This window comes from Panulirus ornatus, chromosome 11 (genome assembly GCF_036320965.1).
Source record: "Panulirus ornatus isolate Po-2019 chromosome 11, ASM3632096v1, whole genome shotgun sequence".
Taxonomy (NCBI): Eukaryota; Metazoa; Arthropoda; class Malacostraca; order Decapoda; family Palinuridae; genus Panulirus; species Panulirus ornatus.
Window position 1 is genome coordinate 22,017,180 of NC_092234.1, and position 18,069 is coordinate 22,035,248.

An 18,069-nucleotide genomic window follows, 5' to 3' on the forward strand; every position below is an offset into this window, starting at 1 on the left:
CTGATGATACAGCTCTAGTGGCAGATTCGTGTGAGAAACTGCAGAGGTTGGTGACTGAGTTTGGTAAAGTGTATGAGAGGAGAAAGTTGAGAATAAATATAAATAAGAGCAAGGTTATTAGGTTCAGTGGGGTTGAGGAATAAGTCAATTGGGAGGTAGGTTTGAATGTAGAAGAATTGAAGGGAGTGAAGAGTGTTAGATATCTGGGAGTGGACTTAGCAGCGGATGGAACCATGGAAACGGAAGTGAGTCACAGGGTGGGGGAAGGGCCGAAGGTTCTAGGAGCGATGAAGAATGTGTGGAAGGAAAGAAAGTTATCTCGGAGAGAAAAAATGGGTATCTTTGAAGGAATAGTGGTTCCAACAATGCTATATGGTTGTAAGGCATGGGCTATAGATGGGGTTGTATGGAGGGTGGATGTAATGGAAATGAAATGTTTGCGGACAATATATGGTGTTTGGTGATTTGATCAAGTAAGTAATGTAGGGGTAAGAGAGATGTGTGGTAATAAAAAGAGTGTGGTTGAGAGAGCAGAGGAGGGTGTCTTGAAATGGTTTTCTACATATGGAGAGAATGAGCGAGGAAAGATTGACAAAGAGAATATATGTCAGAGGTGGAGGGAAGGAGAAGCGGGAGACGAAATTGGAGGTGGAAGGATGAAGTGAAAAAGAATTTGAGCAATCGGGGCCTGAACATACAGAAGGGTGAGAGACGTGAAAGAAATAGAGTGAATTGGAACGATGTGGTATACCGGGGTCGACGTGCTGTCAATGAATTGAGTCAGGGCATGTGAAGGGTTTGGGGTAAACCATGGAAAGGTATTTGGGCTCTGGATGTGAATAAGGAGCTGCTTGAATACTTGACATGTAAAACTCAAGTAATAGTCTGATAACTGTATATTAGTGATATGATGGTTAACGTGATTAGCACTTTGTTTACCGTTATACCTTCACGGGTTGATGTGAAAATGATGAAACTGCTTACTTGCTAGGGATTTTGATGGATGATTAAAGCAAGATAATGTGGGCAATGACACTCAGGTTGATCATTCAGTTATGCCTATTTATTTAGGACAAGAAAGATGAATGATTTCCCCATAGTGTCGGCAGATGGCTCAGACTTCACTGGTTGACGGCAGTTTTCAACTGTTTGTGATTGGTCCTCCAGGTGTCCAGGTTGTGTATCGTCAACTGTAAGATAACATAGAACAGAACGTTGTTATATCGGCCCTCAACACCTGACGCTGCTGTCGTAGCTACTCGTCAGTTAGATATGATATTGACCATACTGCCAACATGTCTCCTTATCTCTAAAGCTTTTTATCTCGGATCAATAATACCTCTGGAGTTACTCCTCCTCGAACCCTGTCCATATGAACCCTTAACGCATACCTCTCAAGCCTTTGTGCAAGTACTTTATTAGGTTCTCCCGAAGTTGGTATACATTTCATTATCATATTAAGATCTACACACTTTCTGCTGATAATGTGATGCTAAGTCCCCAGGTGAGAGATGAACTTCTGCTTTATAGATATATGGTCCACGAATTGATGGCTGAAGCTGTTGAACATGTGCTGCCCACACGTGAGGTATGTTGATGATATACTGCTCGCTATCTGTCTATCTACCTGTATCTCTGACGGCCGCTCCCTTCGGAAACTCGCTCAAGGAGATTGTCAAGGCAAATGAGTCTCCGTAATTGGTGATCACTAGGTGCCGCTTCTTAGCCTTTTTAACATCACGCCTTAACAGGCCACTGGCAGAGGGTAACTCTGGCACTGTGTTTGCTGAGGCTCCTACCAATGTTCTTACCGACTACAGCTACCTAATGTTTGTCTTCCTTATATTCTTGCCTTATGCTCCAGCCTCCGTCTATCTAATGCTCATTGCTAAGGCTCCTACCTACTACTTAATGTTTCAACCTAATGCTCCTGTCGAATGTTCCTAAAACGATTTCTATCTATTGCTCCTCCCATTTTGCCAAAGGACAGGTCTAGCGCACAGCGCTCACCGCAAGAGAATCTAGAGTTACGAGGAAAGTGTTGTCAAGTGTTATTTGTGGCAAGGAGAGTGTGTTTGAGGACAGAATGCCAGTATTTCATGCATGGGTGAGACAGAAGTGCTGGTTCACTAAGCATTCATCACCACCCCTCCTGAGAGCCCAGGAGGGTAGTACCAGCCTGGTCGGTAGCTGCCTAACATCTACTGCTCTCATTATGCTGGCCACACGTGAGGTGTGTTGAACATGTGCTGACCCTCACGTGCTGTTCGTTGATCATGTTATTACAAGACTAGTGTCACAATTCCCGCTCGTGTCCTCATGCATGATACTGAACATGCTTACTCTTGTGATGTGTATGCACCCTCCGTTGCACTGTGCTTCTATGCTGTGTGCACATGCACGGATTTGTGTTACCAAAGGTCCCTACTTCCCACATGCACACGTAATCCATTATCGGAGGCGCCCCTCATAATGTCCAATGTATGTGTGTGAGTGTGTGTATGTGTGTGTGTATTTGTGTGTGTGTCTGTGTGTTGTGTACAATGTGATGAATTACTTCAACCCAAATGAATTCAATGGATAACGTGTCCACCATCAGCACGTGTACATGATGAGCTTGGCGAACTGCACGCTTAACGCTGGTTGGTTGGGCTTTTGGCCTGTCAACGACCAGGGTCATTAAGGCCATCAACGTCAAGGTGTGACTGCCATCCGAATTTATTTTTTGAAACGTTCTTCAGGTGCTGAAGATTATTGCAAGATGATGTACACATTCCTTATGTAGATAAGCCATGAATCTGGTCATGTACGTGTGTTGATGTTGACTGCTTTTGCTGTTACTTAGATCCCCACAATATACAGTAAAGGATTGAAGAGAGACTTACATTTGAGGTCACATCACTGAGATTGATATCAAGGATCTGAGAGAAGAAATACACCTCAGCCTCCAGGGATGACCTGAGGTTCTCCGGGAGCAGGAACTGGTGACCCTCACCTGTGGATACAAGCAATATGGAAGATCACTCAACTACTACTTCTGTTTCTTTTGTTAGCTAAGACGGCACGGGCAGCTGAGGCCCTAATCAATGTATCCCGTTAATGCTATATATATATATATATATATATATATATATATATATATATATATATATATATATATATATATATTTTTTTTTTTTTATTTTGCTTTGTCGCATTTGCGAGGTAGCGCAAGGAAACAGAAGAAAGAAATGGCCCAACCCGCCCCCATACACATGTATATACACACACGTCCACACACGCAAATATACATACCTATACATCTCAATGTACACATATATACACACACACAGACACATACATATATACCCATGCACACAATTCACACTGTCTACCTTTATTCATTCCCATCGCCACCTCGCCACACATGGAATACCATCCCCCTCCCCCCTCATGTGTGCGAGGTAGCGCTACGAAAAGACAACAAAGGCCTCATTCATTTACATTCAGTCTCCAGCTGTCATGCAATAATGCCCGAAACCACAGCTCCCTTTCCACATCCAGGTCCCACCCAACCTTCCATGGTTTACCCCAGACGCTTCACATGCCCTGATTCAATCCACTGACAGCACGTCAACCCCGGTATACCACATCGATCCAATTCACTCTATTCCTTGCCCGCCTTTCACCCTCCTGCATGTTCAGGCCCCGATCACTCAAAATCTTTTCCACTCCATCTTTCCACCTCCAATTTGGTCTCCCACTTCTCCTCGTTCCCTCCACCTCCGACACATATATCCTCTTGGTCAATCTTTCCTCACTCATTCTCTCCATGTGCCCAAACCATTTCAAAACACCCTCTTCTGCTCTCTCAACCACGCTCTTTTTATTTCCACACATCTCTCTTACCCTTACATTACTTACTCGATCAAACCACCTCATACCACACATTGTCCTCAAACATCTCATTTCCAGCACATCCACCCTCCTGCGCACAACTCTATCCATAGCCCACGCCTCGCAACCATACAACATTGTTGGAACCACTATTCCTTCAAACATACCCATTTTTGCTTTCCGAGATAATGTTCTCGACTTCCACACATTCTTCAATGCTCCCAGAATTTTCGCCCCCTCCCCCACCCTATGATTCACTTCCGCTTCCATGGTTCCATCCGCTGCCAGAATCACTCCCAGATATCTAAACCACTTTACTTCCTCCAGTTTTTCTCCATTCAAACTCACCTCCCAATTGACTTGACCCTCAACCCTACTGTACCTAATAACCTTGCTCTTATTCACATTTACTCTTAACTTTCTTCTTTCACACACTTTACCAAACTCAGTCACCAGCTTCTGCAGTTTCTCACATGAATCAGCCACCAGCGCTGTATCATCAGCGAACAACAACTGACTCACTTCCCAAGCTCTCTCATCCACAACAGACTTCATACTTGCCCCTCTTTCCAAAACTCTTGCATTCACCTCCCTAACAACCTCATCCATAAACAAATTAAACAACCATGGAGACATCACACACCCCTGCCGCAAACCTACATTCACTGAGAACCAATCACTTTCCTCTCTTCCTACACGTACACATGCCTTACATCCTCGATAAAAACTTTTCACTGCTTCTAACAACTTTCCTCCCACACCATATATTCTTAATACCTTCCACAGAGCATCTCTATCAACTCTATCATATGCCTTCTCCAGATCCATAAATGCTACATACAAATCCATTTGCTTTTCTAAGTATTTCTCACATACATTCTTCAAAGCAAACACCTGATCCACACATCCTCTACCACTTCTGAAACCACACTGCTCTTCCCCAATCTGATGCTCTGTTCATGCCTTCACCCTCTCAATCAATACCCTCCCATATAATTTACCAGGAATACTCAACAAACTTATATCTCTGTAATCTGAGCACTCACTCTTATTCCCTTTGCCTTTGTACAATGGCACTATGCACGCATTCCGCCAATCCTCAGGCACCTCACCATGCGTCATACATACATTAAATAACCTTACCAACCAGTCAACAATACAGTCACCCCCCTTTTTTTTTTTTTTTTTATAAATTCCACTGCAATACCATCCAAACCTGCTGCCTTGCCGGCTTTCATCTTCCGCAAAGCTTTTACTACCTCTTCTCTGTTTACCAAATCATTTTCCCTAACATCACCACTAACACATCACCACTACTTGTTATCACCTCCCCATTTGCGCCCTTCACTGAAGTTCCCATTTGCTCCCTTGTCTTACGCACTTTATTTACCTCCTTCCAGAACATCTTTTTATTCTCCCTAAAATTTAATTATACTCTCTCACCCCAACTCTCATTTGCCCTCTTTTTCAGCTCTTGCACCTTTCTCTTGACCTCCTGTATCTTTCTTTTATACATCTCCCACTCACTTGCACTTTTTCCCTGCAAAAATCGTCCAAATGCCTCTCTTCTCTTTCACTAATAATCTTACTTCTTCATCCCACCACTCACTACCCTTCCTAATGAACCCACCTCCCACGCTTCTCATGCCACAAGCATCTTTTGCGCAATCCATCACTGATTCCCTAAATACATTCCATTCCTCCCCCACTCCCCTTACTTCCATTGTTCTCACCTTTTTTCCATTCTGTACTCAGTCTCTCCTGGTACTTCCTCACACAAGTCTCCTTCCCAAGCTCACTTACTCTCACCACCCTCTTCACCCCAACATTCACTCTTCTTTTCTGAAAACCCATACAAATCTTCACCTTAGCCTCCACAAGATAATGATCAGACATCCCTCCAGTTGCACCTCTCAGCACATTTACATCCAAAAGTCTCTCTTTCGCGCGCCTGTCAATTAACATGTAATCCAATAACGCTCTCTGGCCATCTCTCCTACTTACATATGTATACTTATGTATTACTCGCTTTTTAAACCAGGTATTCCCAATCACAAGTCCTTTTTCAGCACATAAATCTACAAGCTCTTCACCATTTCCATTTACAACACTGAACACCCCATGTATACCAATTATTTCCTCAACTGCCACATTACTCACCTTTGCATTCAAATCACCCATCACTATAACCCGGTCGCGTGCATCAAAACCACTAACACACTCATTCAGCTGCTCCCAAAACACTTGCCTCTCATGATCTTTCTTCTCATGCCCAGGTGCATATGCACCAATAATCGCCCATCTCTCTCCATCAACTTTCAGTTTTACCCATATTAATCGAGAATTTACTTTCTTACATTCTATCACATACTCCCACAACTCCTGTTTCAGGAGTACTACTACTCCTTCCCTTGCTCTTGTCCTCTCACTAACCCCTGACTTTACTCCCAAGACATTCCCAAACCACTCTTCCCCTTTACCCTTGAGCTTCGTTTCACTCAGAGCCAAAACATCCAGGTTCCTTTCCTCAAACATACTACCTATCTCTCTTTTTTTCACATCTTGGTTACATCCACACACATTTAGACACCCCAATCTGAGTCTACGAGGAGGATGAGCACTCTCCGCGTGACTCCTTCTGTTTCCCATTTTTTAGAAAGTTGAAAATACAAGGAGGGGAGGATTTCTGGCCCCCCGCTCCCGTCCCCTCTAGTTGCCTTCTACGACACATGACGAATGCGTGTGAAGTATTCTTTCACCCCTATCCCCAGGGATAATATATATATATATATATATATATATATATATATATATATATATATATATATATATATATATATATATATATATATATATATGTATATATATGTGTGTGTGTATGTGTGTGTGTATGTATGTATATATATATATATATACATATATATATATATATATATATATATATATATATATATATATATATATATATATATGTATATATATATATATATACATACATACACACACACATACACACACACATATATATACATATATATATATATATATATATATATATATATATATATATATATATATATATATATATATACATATGAAAAATGTAAGAAATACCTTAGAAAACTGAAACTTCTAGCTTGAAATGCACTGAAAAAATGAATGTCACATAATGGTTCAGCCTCTGGCTATGGAAAAGGGAAATGTATAATTTATTTACACAAACGTCAATAGTAGTTTTCATCAATTTAACCACTGTATCCTACTGCCTGGACCACTTCTCTTAACATGAAACTGGAATATTGGCTTATGATGTTTCTCAATTGTCTTCATTACACAAAGTACAACCATATCTTGGATACATATATATGGATATATATATATATATATATATATATATATATATATATATATATATATATATATATATATATATATATATATATATATATATATATTATCCCTGGGGATAGGGGAGAAAGAATACTTCCCACGTATTCCCTGCGTTTCGTAGAAGGCGACTAAAAGGGGAGGGAGCGGGGGGCTGGAAATCCTCCCCTCTTGTTTTTTTTTTTTTAATTTTCCTAAAGAAGGAACAGAGAAGGGGGCAGGTGAGGATATTCCTCAGAGGCCCAGTCCTCTGTTCTTAACGCTACCTTGCTAATGCGGGAAATGGCTTGAAATAGTTTGAAAATATATATATATATATATATATATATATATATATATATATATATATATATATATATATATATATATATATATATATATATATATATATATATATATATATATATATATATCCTAGCCTGAGCCAGGTACCCATTTTATCGATCAACCCTTATGGATGGATAAACAGCTGGGCTGACTGTGGACTGACTGCCGCTACTAGGATTCGAACCTATGCGCTCGACCCTGGGCGGCCCGTGAATGCTATGGAAGTATGCATGCTTGAGACTTAGAGAAGTGACTGTGCCTTATGGTTAGTAACTACAGTGAGTAAGATGGATTGTCAGTTCTTATCGTGAAGGAAGAACAAAGTGGAAGTCCAGGTTGTCCAGCAGTGAGTGTGGTAGGGCCAGAGGAGGGTGAGAGGATGCAGTCATGGTGCACATCAGTCTGGACACGACAGGAATAGTAAACATTTCTTTCAAGACGTGCATTAAATCAGGGTCTAGACACGGCTGCGTGGCTTTGGCTGGCGGTATAGGAGGTGGGTTTGCCATAATAGCCAGGAGTGGACGTGATACCAGGTTCATGGCGACAGTTGGCAGGACACAAGTAGAAGTTGGCGGCAGGCTGAAGTTCCACTACTCTCTTCATGGGAGCTACGTGCTGGATAAATTCTTTGTTTTCCAGGTTAAGTCAGGCAGAGACTCATTAGAAAACAACTGATTATAACACGAATGAAGATGTGTTAAGAACTGCAAGAGTTTGCCACATTTACGATAAACAGAAGAAAAGTCTTTCTGATTTCTGGTAGGTTGGTAGGGATCGTCCAAACAGTGGTGACGTTCTGTACCCACATTACATCGCCCTTAGTACTTTTCAGGACAAAACAACTGAAAAGAAATTTCGACTTACAGTTCTAGAATTCTGATTCCCAAATTTCATGAAGCATTTGTCATTCTTCAGCCAAAGGTACAGTTGATGCAGTGGTTTCCAGGAGTCATGCTTACAACATGATCAAAACAGTTTGGTCTGGATGTTGAGGAACGTGATCAGTGTGCCTTGGTTACAGCTGGTCATGAAGAAAGCCATTGTACCTTGGTTAAGGCTTGATAAAGACATCCATCATGACCTGGGGCAGCTGGTGAGGAAGACATCTATCATGACCTGGGGGCAGCTGGTGAGGAAGACATCTATCATGACCTGGGTGCAGCTGATGAGGAAGACATCCATCATGACCTGGGGGCAGCTGATGAGGAAGACATCCATCATGACGTGGGGGCAGCTGGTGAGGAAGACATCTATCATGACCTGGGGGCAGCTGGTGAGGAAGACATCTATCATGACCTGGGGGCAGCTGGTGAGGAAGACATCTATCATGACCTGGGTGCAGCTGATGAGGAAGACATCCATCATGACCTGGGGGCAGCTGGTGAGGAAGACATCTATCATGACCTGGGTGCAGCTGATGAGGAAGACATCCATCATGACGTGGGGGCAGCTGGTGAGGAAGACTCCACTATATCTTGATTACGTTATTTGAGGAAACTGATCTCTGAGGTGTGGGTAAGGCTTGGGTAAGGGTGGTGAGGAGGGGACTGATACTGGCTTGGGTCTGGTGTCAGAAAGTAGTGTTGAGCTAGACACGTAGCCCAGCGAGGGAGTGGTCTGGGGCAACACATCTGGGAGGAACCTAAAGAAGGTTAAAATGTGTATCGTCCAGCCAGGCAGTTCCATGGTATAACTGCCCAACGAGTACTATTACAGCAAGTGACCTTTGTCATGTGTCTGGAAATGTGGTGTTTGGCATTACTTTATCCCTCATTATCATGTGTATCATTATCTATCATCTATCTATCTATCTATCTATCTATCTATCTATCTATCTATCTATCTATATATATATATATATATATATATATATATATATATATATATATATATATATTATATATACTGTACATATTCATACTTACTGCTCTCAGCCATTCCCGTCGCCACCCCGCCACACATGAAATGGATCCCCCCCCCCCCCCCGCGTTCGCGCAAGGTAGCACTAGGATAAAACAACAAAGGCCACATTCGTTCACACGTTCATGTGTAATGCACCGAAACCACAGCTCCCTCTCCACATCCAGGCCCCACAAAACTTTCCATGGTTTACCCCAGACACTTCACATGTCCTGGTTCTATCCACTGACAGCACTTCGACCTCGATACACCACATCGTTCCAATTCACTATTCCTTGCACGTCTTTCACCCTCCTGCAGGTTCAGACCCCGATCGCTCAAAATCTTTTTCACTCCATCCTTCCACCTCCAATTTGGTCTCCCACTTCTCGTTCCCTCCACCTCTGACACATGTATCCTCTTTGTCAATCTTTCCTCTTTCATTCTCTGCATGTGACCAAACCATTTCAATACACCCTCATCTGTTCTTTCAACCACACTCTCCCCATCACCACACATGTCTCTTACCCTTTCATTACTTACTCGATCAAACCACCTCACACCACATATTGTCCTCAAACATCTCATTTCCAACACGTCCATACTCCTCCGCACAACCCTATCTATAGCCCACGCCTCGCAGCCATATAACATTGTTGGAACCACCATTCCTTCAAACATACCCATTTTTGCTTTCCGTGATAAGTTCTCACCCTCCACACATTTTTCAATGCTCCCAGGACCCTCGCCCCCTCCCTCACCCTATGACTCACTTCCGCTTCCATGGTTCTATCCGCTGCCAAATCCACTCCCAGATATCTAAAACACTTCATTTCCTTCACTTTTTCTCCATTCAAAGTTACCTCCCAATTGACTTGTCCCTCAACCCTACTGCACCTGATAACCTTGCTCTTATTCACATTTACTCTCAACTTTCTTCTTTCACACACTTTACCAAACTCAGTCACCAGCTTCTGCCGTTTCTCACCCGAATCAGCCACCAGCGCTGTATCATCAGCTAACAACAACTAACTCACTTTCGAAGCCCTCTCATCCATAACAGACTGCATACTTGCCTCTCTCTCCAAAACTCTTGCATTTACCTCCCTAACAACCCCATCCATAAACAAATTAAACAACCATGGAGACATCACGCACCACTGCCGCAAACCGACATTCCCTGGGAACCAATCACTTTCCTCTCTTCCTACTCGTACACATGCCTTACATCCTCGATAAAACTTTTCACTGCTTCTAACAACTTGCCTCCCACACCATATACTTTTAATACCTTCCTCAGAGCATCTCTATCAACTCTATCATATGCCTTCTCCAGTTCCTTAAATGGTACATACAAATCCATTTGCTTTTCTAAGTATTTCTCACATACATTCTTGAAAGCAAACACCTGATCCACACATCCTCTATCACTTCTGAAACCACACTGCTCTTCCCCAATATGATGCACTGTACATGCCTTCACCCTCTCAATCAATACCCTCTCATATAATTTCTCAGGTATACTCAACAAACTTATACCTCTGTAATTTGAACACTCACCTTTATCCCCTTTCCCTTTGTACAATGGCACCATGCATGTATTCTGCCAATCCTCAGGTACTTCACCATGAGTCATACATGTATTGATTATCCACACTAACCAGCCAACAACACCGTCACCCTCTTTTTTAATAGATTCCACTGCAATACCATCCAAACCCGCCGCCTTGCCGGCTTTCATCTTCCGCAAAACTTTCACTACATCTTCTTTGCTTACCAAACCATTTTCCCTGACCCTCACCCTCTCACTTCGCACACCTTTTCGACCAAAAAAACCCTATGTCTGCCATTCTATCATCTAAACATTCAACAAACCTTCAAAATACCCACTCCATCTCCTTCTCACATCACGCTACTTATTATCACCTCCCCATAAGCCCCCTTCACCGATGTTCCCATTTGTTCTCCTGTCTTACGCACTTTATTTACCTCCTTCCAAAACACCTTTTTATTCTCCCTAAGATTTAATGATACTCTCTCACCCAACTCTCATTTGCCCTCTTTTTCACCTCTTGCACCTTTCTTTATACCTCCTGCCTCTTCCTTCTATACATCTCCTAGTCATTTGCATTATTTCCCTGCAAAAATCGTCTGAATGCCCCTCTCTTCCCTTTCACTAATAATCTTACTTCTTCATCCCACCACTCACTACTCTTTCTAATCTGCCCATTTCCCACGTTTCTCATGCTACAAGCGTCTTTTGCGCAAGCCATCACTGCTTCCCTAAATACATCCCATTCCTCCCCCACTCCCCTTACGTCCTTTGCTCTCGTCTTTTTCTATTCTGCACTCAGTCTCTCCTGGTACTTCCTCACACAAGTCTCCTTCCCAAGCTCACTTACTCTCACCACTCTGTTCACCCCAATATTCTCTCTTTTTTTTCTGAAAACCTCCAAAAATCTTCATCTTCACCTCCACTAGATAATGATCGGACATCCCTCCACTTGTTCCTCTCAGCACGTTAACATCCAAAAGTCTCTTTTTCACGCGCCTATCAATTAACACGTAATCCAATAACGCACTCTGGCCATCTCTCCTACTTATATACGTATACTTATTTATATCTCTCTTTTTAAGCCAATTATTCCCCATCATCAGTCTCTTTTCAGCACAAATCTATAAGCTCTTCACCATTTCCATTTATAACACTGCCCACAATGTACACCAATTATTCCTTCAACTGCCACATTACTCACCTTTGCATTTAAATCCCCCATCACTATAACCCGGTCTCGTGCATCAAAACTGCTAACACACTCACTCGACTGCTCCCAAAACACTTGCCTCTCATGATCTTTCGTCTCATGCTCAGATGCACAGGCACCAGTATCGAACCATCTCTCTCCATCCAGTTTCAGTTTTACCCATATCAATCTAGAGTTTACTTTCTTACACTCTTGCATATACTCCCACAACTCCTGCTTCAGGAGTAGTGCTACTCCTTCCTTTGCTCTTGTCCCCCCATTAACTCCAGACATTACTCCTAAAACATTCCCAAACCACTCTATATATGCAGGTATTCTAAAGGAAAATGAAACATGACAAGTTCCCAAGTGCATTCTTGTGTAATGATCACATCGTCAGGGAAGATACAAGAACGAGATGATAGACGTAGTACAGTCAGTTGATATATACAAGGAAGAGATATAGCGAAGACGCCACTGGTAAACAAGCGTTACTGCATGATGGTGTTCGGGTTGGTGGTGTTCGGGTCTGGCATCATGCCTGTCATAAAATTTTTGTTATGTGGACAAGCAAAGGGAACTGTTTACAAATTTTGCCTACGACAAAGCTGTCCATTTTGTATAGAATTTCACTAATGTTAATGTTACAATCCTTGTGTATTTGATAATAAAAGATTCGAGAACATTTCTCGCAGTGAAGAGTTACAGTTGATAATGGAATTATCGTTATTCCAGTCAATACAATGGTCATAATTTTTAACATGATTTTCATTTCAAACTGATAAGTTCTGATGTGTCATCCCTGTTCACAAAAGTTCCAGTTGATGACCACTTAGAATATTTGGCTCATGTCTTGGATGATACTCATTTACCTGTTTCAAATTCTGTCTTTACTGTATTGATAAATTTGTGTATAAAAGGCTGTATCTCAATTCAGTTTAGAATATTATGCTCAGAAATTTGGTATGGCGATAAGTAACTCTCTTTCACCAGTATTAAGTAATCTTTACCTGGAATTCTTTGAAAAAAATTACAGAGGGAAATCTTACCCTATAAGGCAATTTGGTTTAGGTATGTAGATGATGTTCTTTGTGTTTGGCCGACAAATGAAAACTTGCAAACATTTCTGCCCTTACTTAACAATTTAGTACCGTCCATCAACTTTACTGTAGAAATTGAAAATAATGGTATGTTACCATTTTTAGATTGCATGATCCATAGAGAGAGAAACGTGTTCAAGTTTAGCATATACAGAAAACCTACCAATGTGTACTCATATATCCATTCTCATTTCAACATGACAGAGTTAGAATATTATCATTCCATTCTATGTTTCTTAGGGCATTACTTATTTGCAGTCCAAAGTTTATTGATGATGAGTTTGAGAAGATCCAGGTTAAAGTACCCTAGATCTTTCATTGATAAATTCCTTAAGTTGGCAAAGAAATAATTCTATAAAGTTAAACCCAAGCCTCGCCTTGATACCAAGAATCTTTCAGTTCTCCCTTTTAGTGATATTTTTGCATTACATTCCAGGTTACTTAGATCCATTAATGTAAATATAGTCTTGAGAAATAACAACATTATAAAGAATATCTTAATCAAAAAACTCACCAGCAAGTTCTGTGAGCTGTGTTTACAGAATCCCCTGAGAAAGCTGTAATATGTTTTATGTTGGGCAGACTGGCAAAGATCTTTATGTTAGACTTAAGCAACATAAATGTAGTATAAGAACAGAACAAGATTCAATTGCTTTGTTTAATTATGTTAAAAATTATGACTATTGTCGTGACTAGAGTAATGCTAATTCAATTATTAGCTGTAACTCCTTTACTACGAGAAATATTAAATCTTTCTACTGAATACACAAAGAACTGTAACATTAGTATTAGTGAAGGTCTGTACAAAGTTGATAGCTTTGTCGCAAGCAAAATTTGTAAACAGTTCTCTTTCCTTTCCACATAATAAAATTTTATGACAGGCATGATGCCAGACTCAAACACCACCATCCGGTAACGCTTGTTTACCAATGACGTCTTACCCATATCTCTTCCCTGTACATAGACTGATTGTACTACGTCTTCTGTCTCATTCTTGTATCTCCCCGGACGATGTGATCATTCACTTATCGTGTTTCATTTTTCTCGTGGTTGTCAGCATATACTAAATCACGCGCACCTACTGTGACCTCTTGCACTAGACCGGGTTATAGTGACGGCTGATTTAAATGCAAAGGTGAGTAATGTGGCAGTTGAGGGTATAATTGGTGTACATGGGGTGTTCAGTGTTGTGAATGGAAATGGTGAAGAGCTTGTGGATTTGTGTGCTGAAAAAAGACTAGTGATCGGGAATGCCTGGTTTGAAAAGAGAAACATACATAAGTATCCGTATGTGTGTAGGAGAGATGGTCAAGGGCATTATTAGATTATGTGTTAATTGATAGACGTGTAAGAGAGACATTTTTGGATGTTAATGTGCTGAGAGGTGCAACTGGTGGGATGACTAATCACTATCTTCTGGAAGATAAGTTGAACATTTGTAGAGGTTTTCAAAACAGAAGAGAAAGTGTTGAGGAGAAGAGAGTGGCGAGAGTAAGTGAGCTTGGAGAGGAGATTTGTGTGAGGAAGTACCAGGAGAGATTGAGTGCAGAATGGCAAAAGATGAGAGCAAATGACGTAAGGGAAGTGGGTGAGGAATGGGATGTATTAAAGGAAGCAGTGATGGCATGTGCAAGAGATACGTGTGGCATGAGAAAGTTGGGAGGTGGGCAGATTAGAAAGGGTAGTGAGTGGTTGGATGAAGTAAAGTTGTTGGTGAAAGAGAAAAGAAAATCGTTTGGACGATACATACACGGAAGGAGTGCAAATGACTGGAAGACGTATCAAAAGAAAGTGGCAGGAGGTCAAGAGGAAGGTGCATTGGGTTGAAAAAGAGGGCAAATGAGAGTTAGGGTGAGAGAGTATCATTAAACTTTAGTGAGAATAAAAAAAAAGATGTTGAGGAAGGAGGTCAACAACTTGCATAAGACAAGAGAACGAACGGGAACATCGGTGAAGGGAAGAAGGGGGAAAGTGAAGACAGGTAGTGGTGAAGTGAGGAGATGGAGTGAGTATTTTGAAGTTTTGCTGAATGTGTTTGATGATAGAGTGGCAAATGTAGGGTGTTTTGGTCGGGGTGGTGTGCGGAGTGAGAGGGTTAGGGAGAATGATTTGGTTAAGAGAGAAGAGGCAGCGAAAGCTATGTGGTGGATGAAAGCCGGCAAGGCGACGGGTTTGGATGGTATTGCAGTTGAATATATTAAGAAAGGGGGTGACTGTGTTGTTGACTGGTTGGTAAGGATATTTAATGTATGAATGGATCATGGTAAGTGCCTGAGGACTGGTGGAATGCATGCATAGTGCCATTGTACAAAGGCAAATGGTATAAAGGTGAGTGTTTAAACAACCGAGGCATAAGTTTGTTGAGTATTCCTTGAAAATTGTATGACGGGACATTGACTGAGAAGGTGAAGGCATAACCAGAGCATCAGATTGAGGAAGAGCAGTGTAGTTTCAAAATTGGTAGAGGGTGTGTGGATCAGGTGTTTGCTTTGAAGAATGTATGCGAGAAATACTTAGAAAAACAAATGGATATGTATGTATCATTTATGGATCTGGAGATGGCATATGATAGAGTTGATAGAGATGCTTTGTGGAAGGTATTAAGAATATATGGTGTGGAAGGTAAGTTGCAAGAAGCAGCGAAAATTGGTTCCCAGTGAAGGTCGGACTGCGGCATGGGTGCGTGATGTCTCCATGGTTGTTTAATTTGTTTATGGATGGGGTTGCTAGGGAGGTAAATGAAAGAGTTTTAGGGAGAGGGGCAAGTATACAGTCTGTTGGGGATGAGAGGGCTTGGGAAGTGGGTCAGTTGCTGTTCGCCGATGATATAGCACTGGTGGCTGATTCGAGTGAGAAACTGCAGAAGTTGGTTGACTAAGTCTGGTAAAGTGTGTGAAAGGAGAAAGTTGAGAGTAAATGTGAATGAGCAAGGTTATTAGGTTTAGCAGGGTTGAGGGATAAGTTAGTTGGGATGTAAGTTTGAATGGAGAAAAATTGGAGTAAGTGAAGTGTTTTAGAAATTGTCTGGGAGTGGACTTTGCAGTGAATGGTACCATGGAAGCGGAAGTGAGTCACAGAGTGAGGTAGGGGGCGAAGGTTTTGGGAGCGATGAAGAATGTGTGGAAGGCGAGAACGTCACCTCAAAGAGCAAAAACTGGTATGTTAGAAAGAATAGTAGTTCCAACAGTAATATATGGTTGAGAGACATGGGGTGTAGATAGGGTTATACGGAGAATGGTGGATGTGTTGGAAATGAAATGTCTGGAGACGTATCTTCACCTTTGCCTCCACAAGATAGTGATCAGACATCCTTCCAGTTGCCCCTCTCTGCTCGTTAACATCCAAAAGTCTCTCTTTTACACGCCTATCAATTAACACGTAATCCAATAATGCCCTTTGACCATCTCTCCTACTCACATACATATGTTTATGTACATCTCTCTTTTTAGAACAAATTTGCAACAATATTTGTGTTTTTGGGGCAGGACAATATATGTAATCACTTCCCCAAGGGTAGCAAATAAGTATAGTAAATTGAAAAAAGATAATCAGATATTTGTTACTACACGACACTTATCAATCTGAACTCAAACCTGGAAAAATAACCTGACACACAAGACACCAACAGTACTATATAATCTTATGAACGTTGTGGGAGAAGCTTACCTTCATAGAGGATGTGGGCTGAGGGAATGCCTTTGCTCTTGACCTTCTCGAACATAAGTTTGGCTTGATTGGGTGGGACAATCTGAAATTAGTAGATTAGATAATTACCTATATACATGAACAAATATGATTTTATTGTTATTCTTCTATACATGTACAAGTTCACTAGAACGCGGCAGTGACGCACTGACAATCATAAAACTTGTGTTGGCTCAGACCTTGTCTATGCTTCCCTGGAAGAAGATAATGGGAGTCTGGAGCTTCTCAGCATTCGTCAAAGGGGACCTGGCCTCATAGAGTTGCTTCTCTGTGTCGATGCTACCCACCAGATAGTCTATGTAATGACTCTCAAACTTGTGGGTGTCTCTGACCAACAGCTCCAGATCAGATATGCCGCAGACACTTGCTCCTGACGAAGAGAAGACGGGGGTAGTAAGGCTGCAGGTGATAGGGGGAAGGAGGGGTGACCTGGGGGTAGAACAGATAGTGATACAATGGGTGATGGAAAGGACCCGGAGGTAGAACAGATAGTGATGGTGATACGACGGGTGATGGGAAGGACCCGGAGGTAGAACAGATAGTGATGGTGAGGCAACGGACGCTGGGGAGGACCTGGGAATGGAACAGAGAGTGATGGTGAGGGAACGGGTGATGGATAGTACCTGGGGGTAGAAGAAACAGTGATGGTGAAGCAGCTAGTGATGGGGAGGACCTGGAGGTGGAAGAGTGAAGCAATAATTGATCGGGAGGACGGAGGATACTGCCTTCGGTGGTGGTGTTGGCATTAGGGCTTGTGTTGGCGTGAGTGGTGGCGTCATTGGTGGTGTTGGGGAAAGAGTTAGCGCTAGTGATGGCGGCGTCAGTAACGGTGGAGAGCGGAGAGATGGAGTCAGGGAGAGTGTGGACGGGGCTGACTAGTGTGGGGTAGCAAGAGTAGCGGTCTGGTGCAGGAACTCGTTCTCCCGGCTGGTTGAGCGATGTGCGTGTGTGGTGGGGGACGTAGGCTGCATCGCGCACTAGTGGCAGAGCCAGGCAGGACGGCAGCCGCAGACAGGTAAGTCTACCTT

The 18,069-nt window shown here is 42.1% G+C and overlaps 1 protein-coding gene across 1 annotated transcript in view; it reads right to left on the reverse strand.

Moving 5' to 3' along the window:
* Positions 1 to 1,041: 1,041 nt before the first annotated feature.
* LOC139751076 (uncharacterized) overlaps positions 1,042 to 18,069 on the reverse strand; it is a 103,057-nt gene continuing 86,029 nt past the window's right edge. Inside the window, exons 19-22 of the mRNA XM_071666181.1 lie at positions 17,221 to 17,411; positions 17,003 to 17,084; positions 2,886 to 2,995; positions 1,042 to 1,190 (exon numbers count right to left, since the gene is read on the reverse strand). Of these exons, the coding sequence (XP_071522282.1) occupies positions 1,122 to 1,190; positions 2,886 to 2,995; positions 17,003 to 17,084; positions 17,221 to 17,411 (452 nt within the window). The 3' untranslated portion in view covers positions 1,042 to 1,121. The remainder of the gene's footprint in view (positions 1,191 to 2,885; positions 2,996 to 17,002; positions 17,085 to 17,220; positions 17,412 to 18,069) is intronic.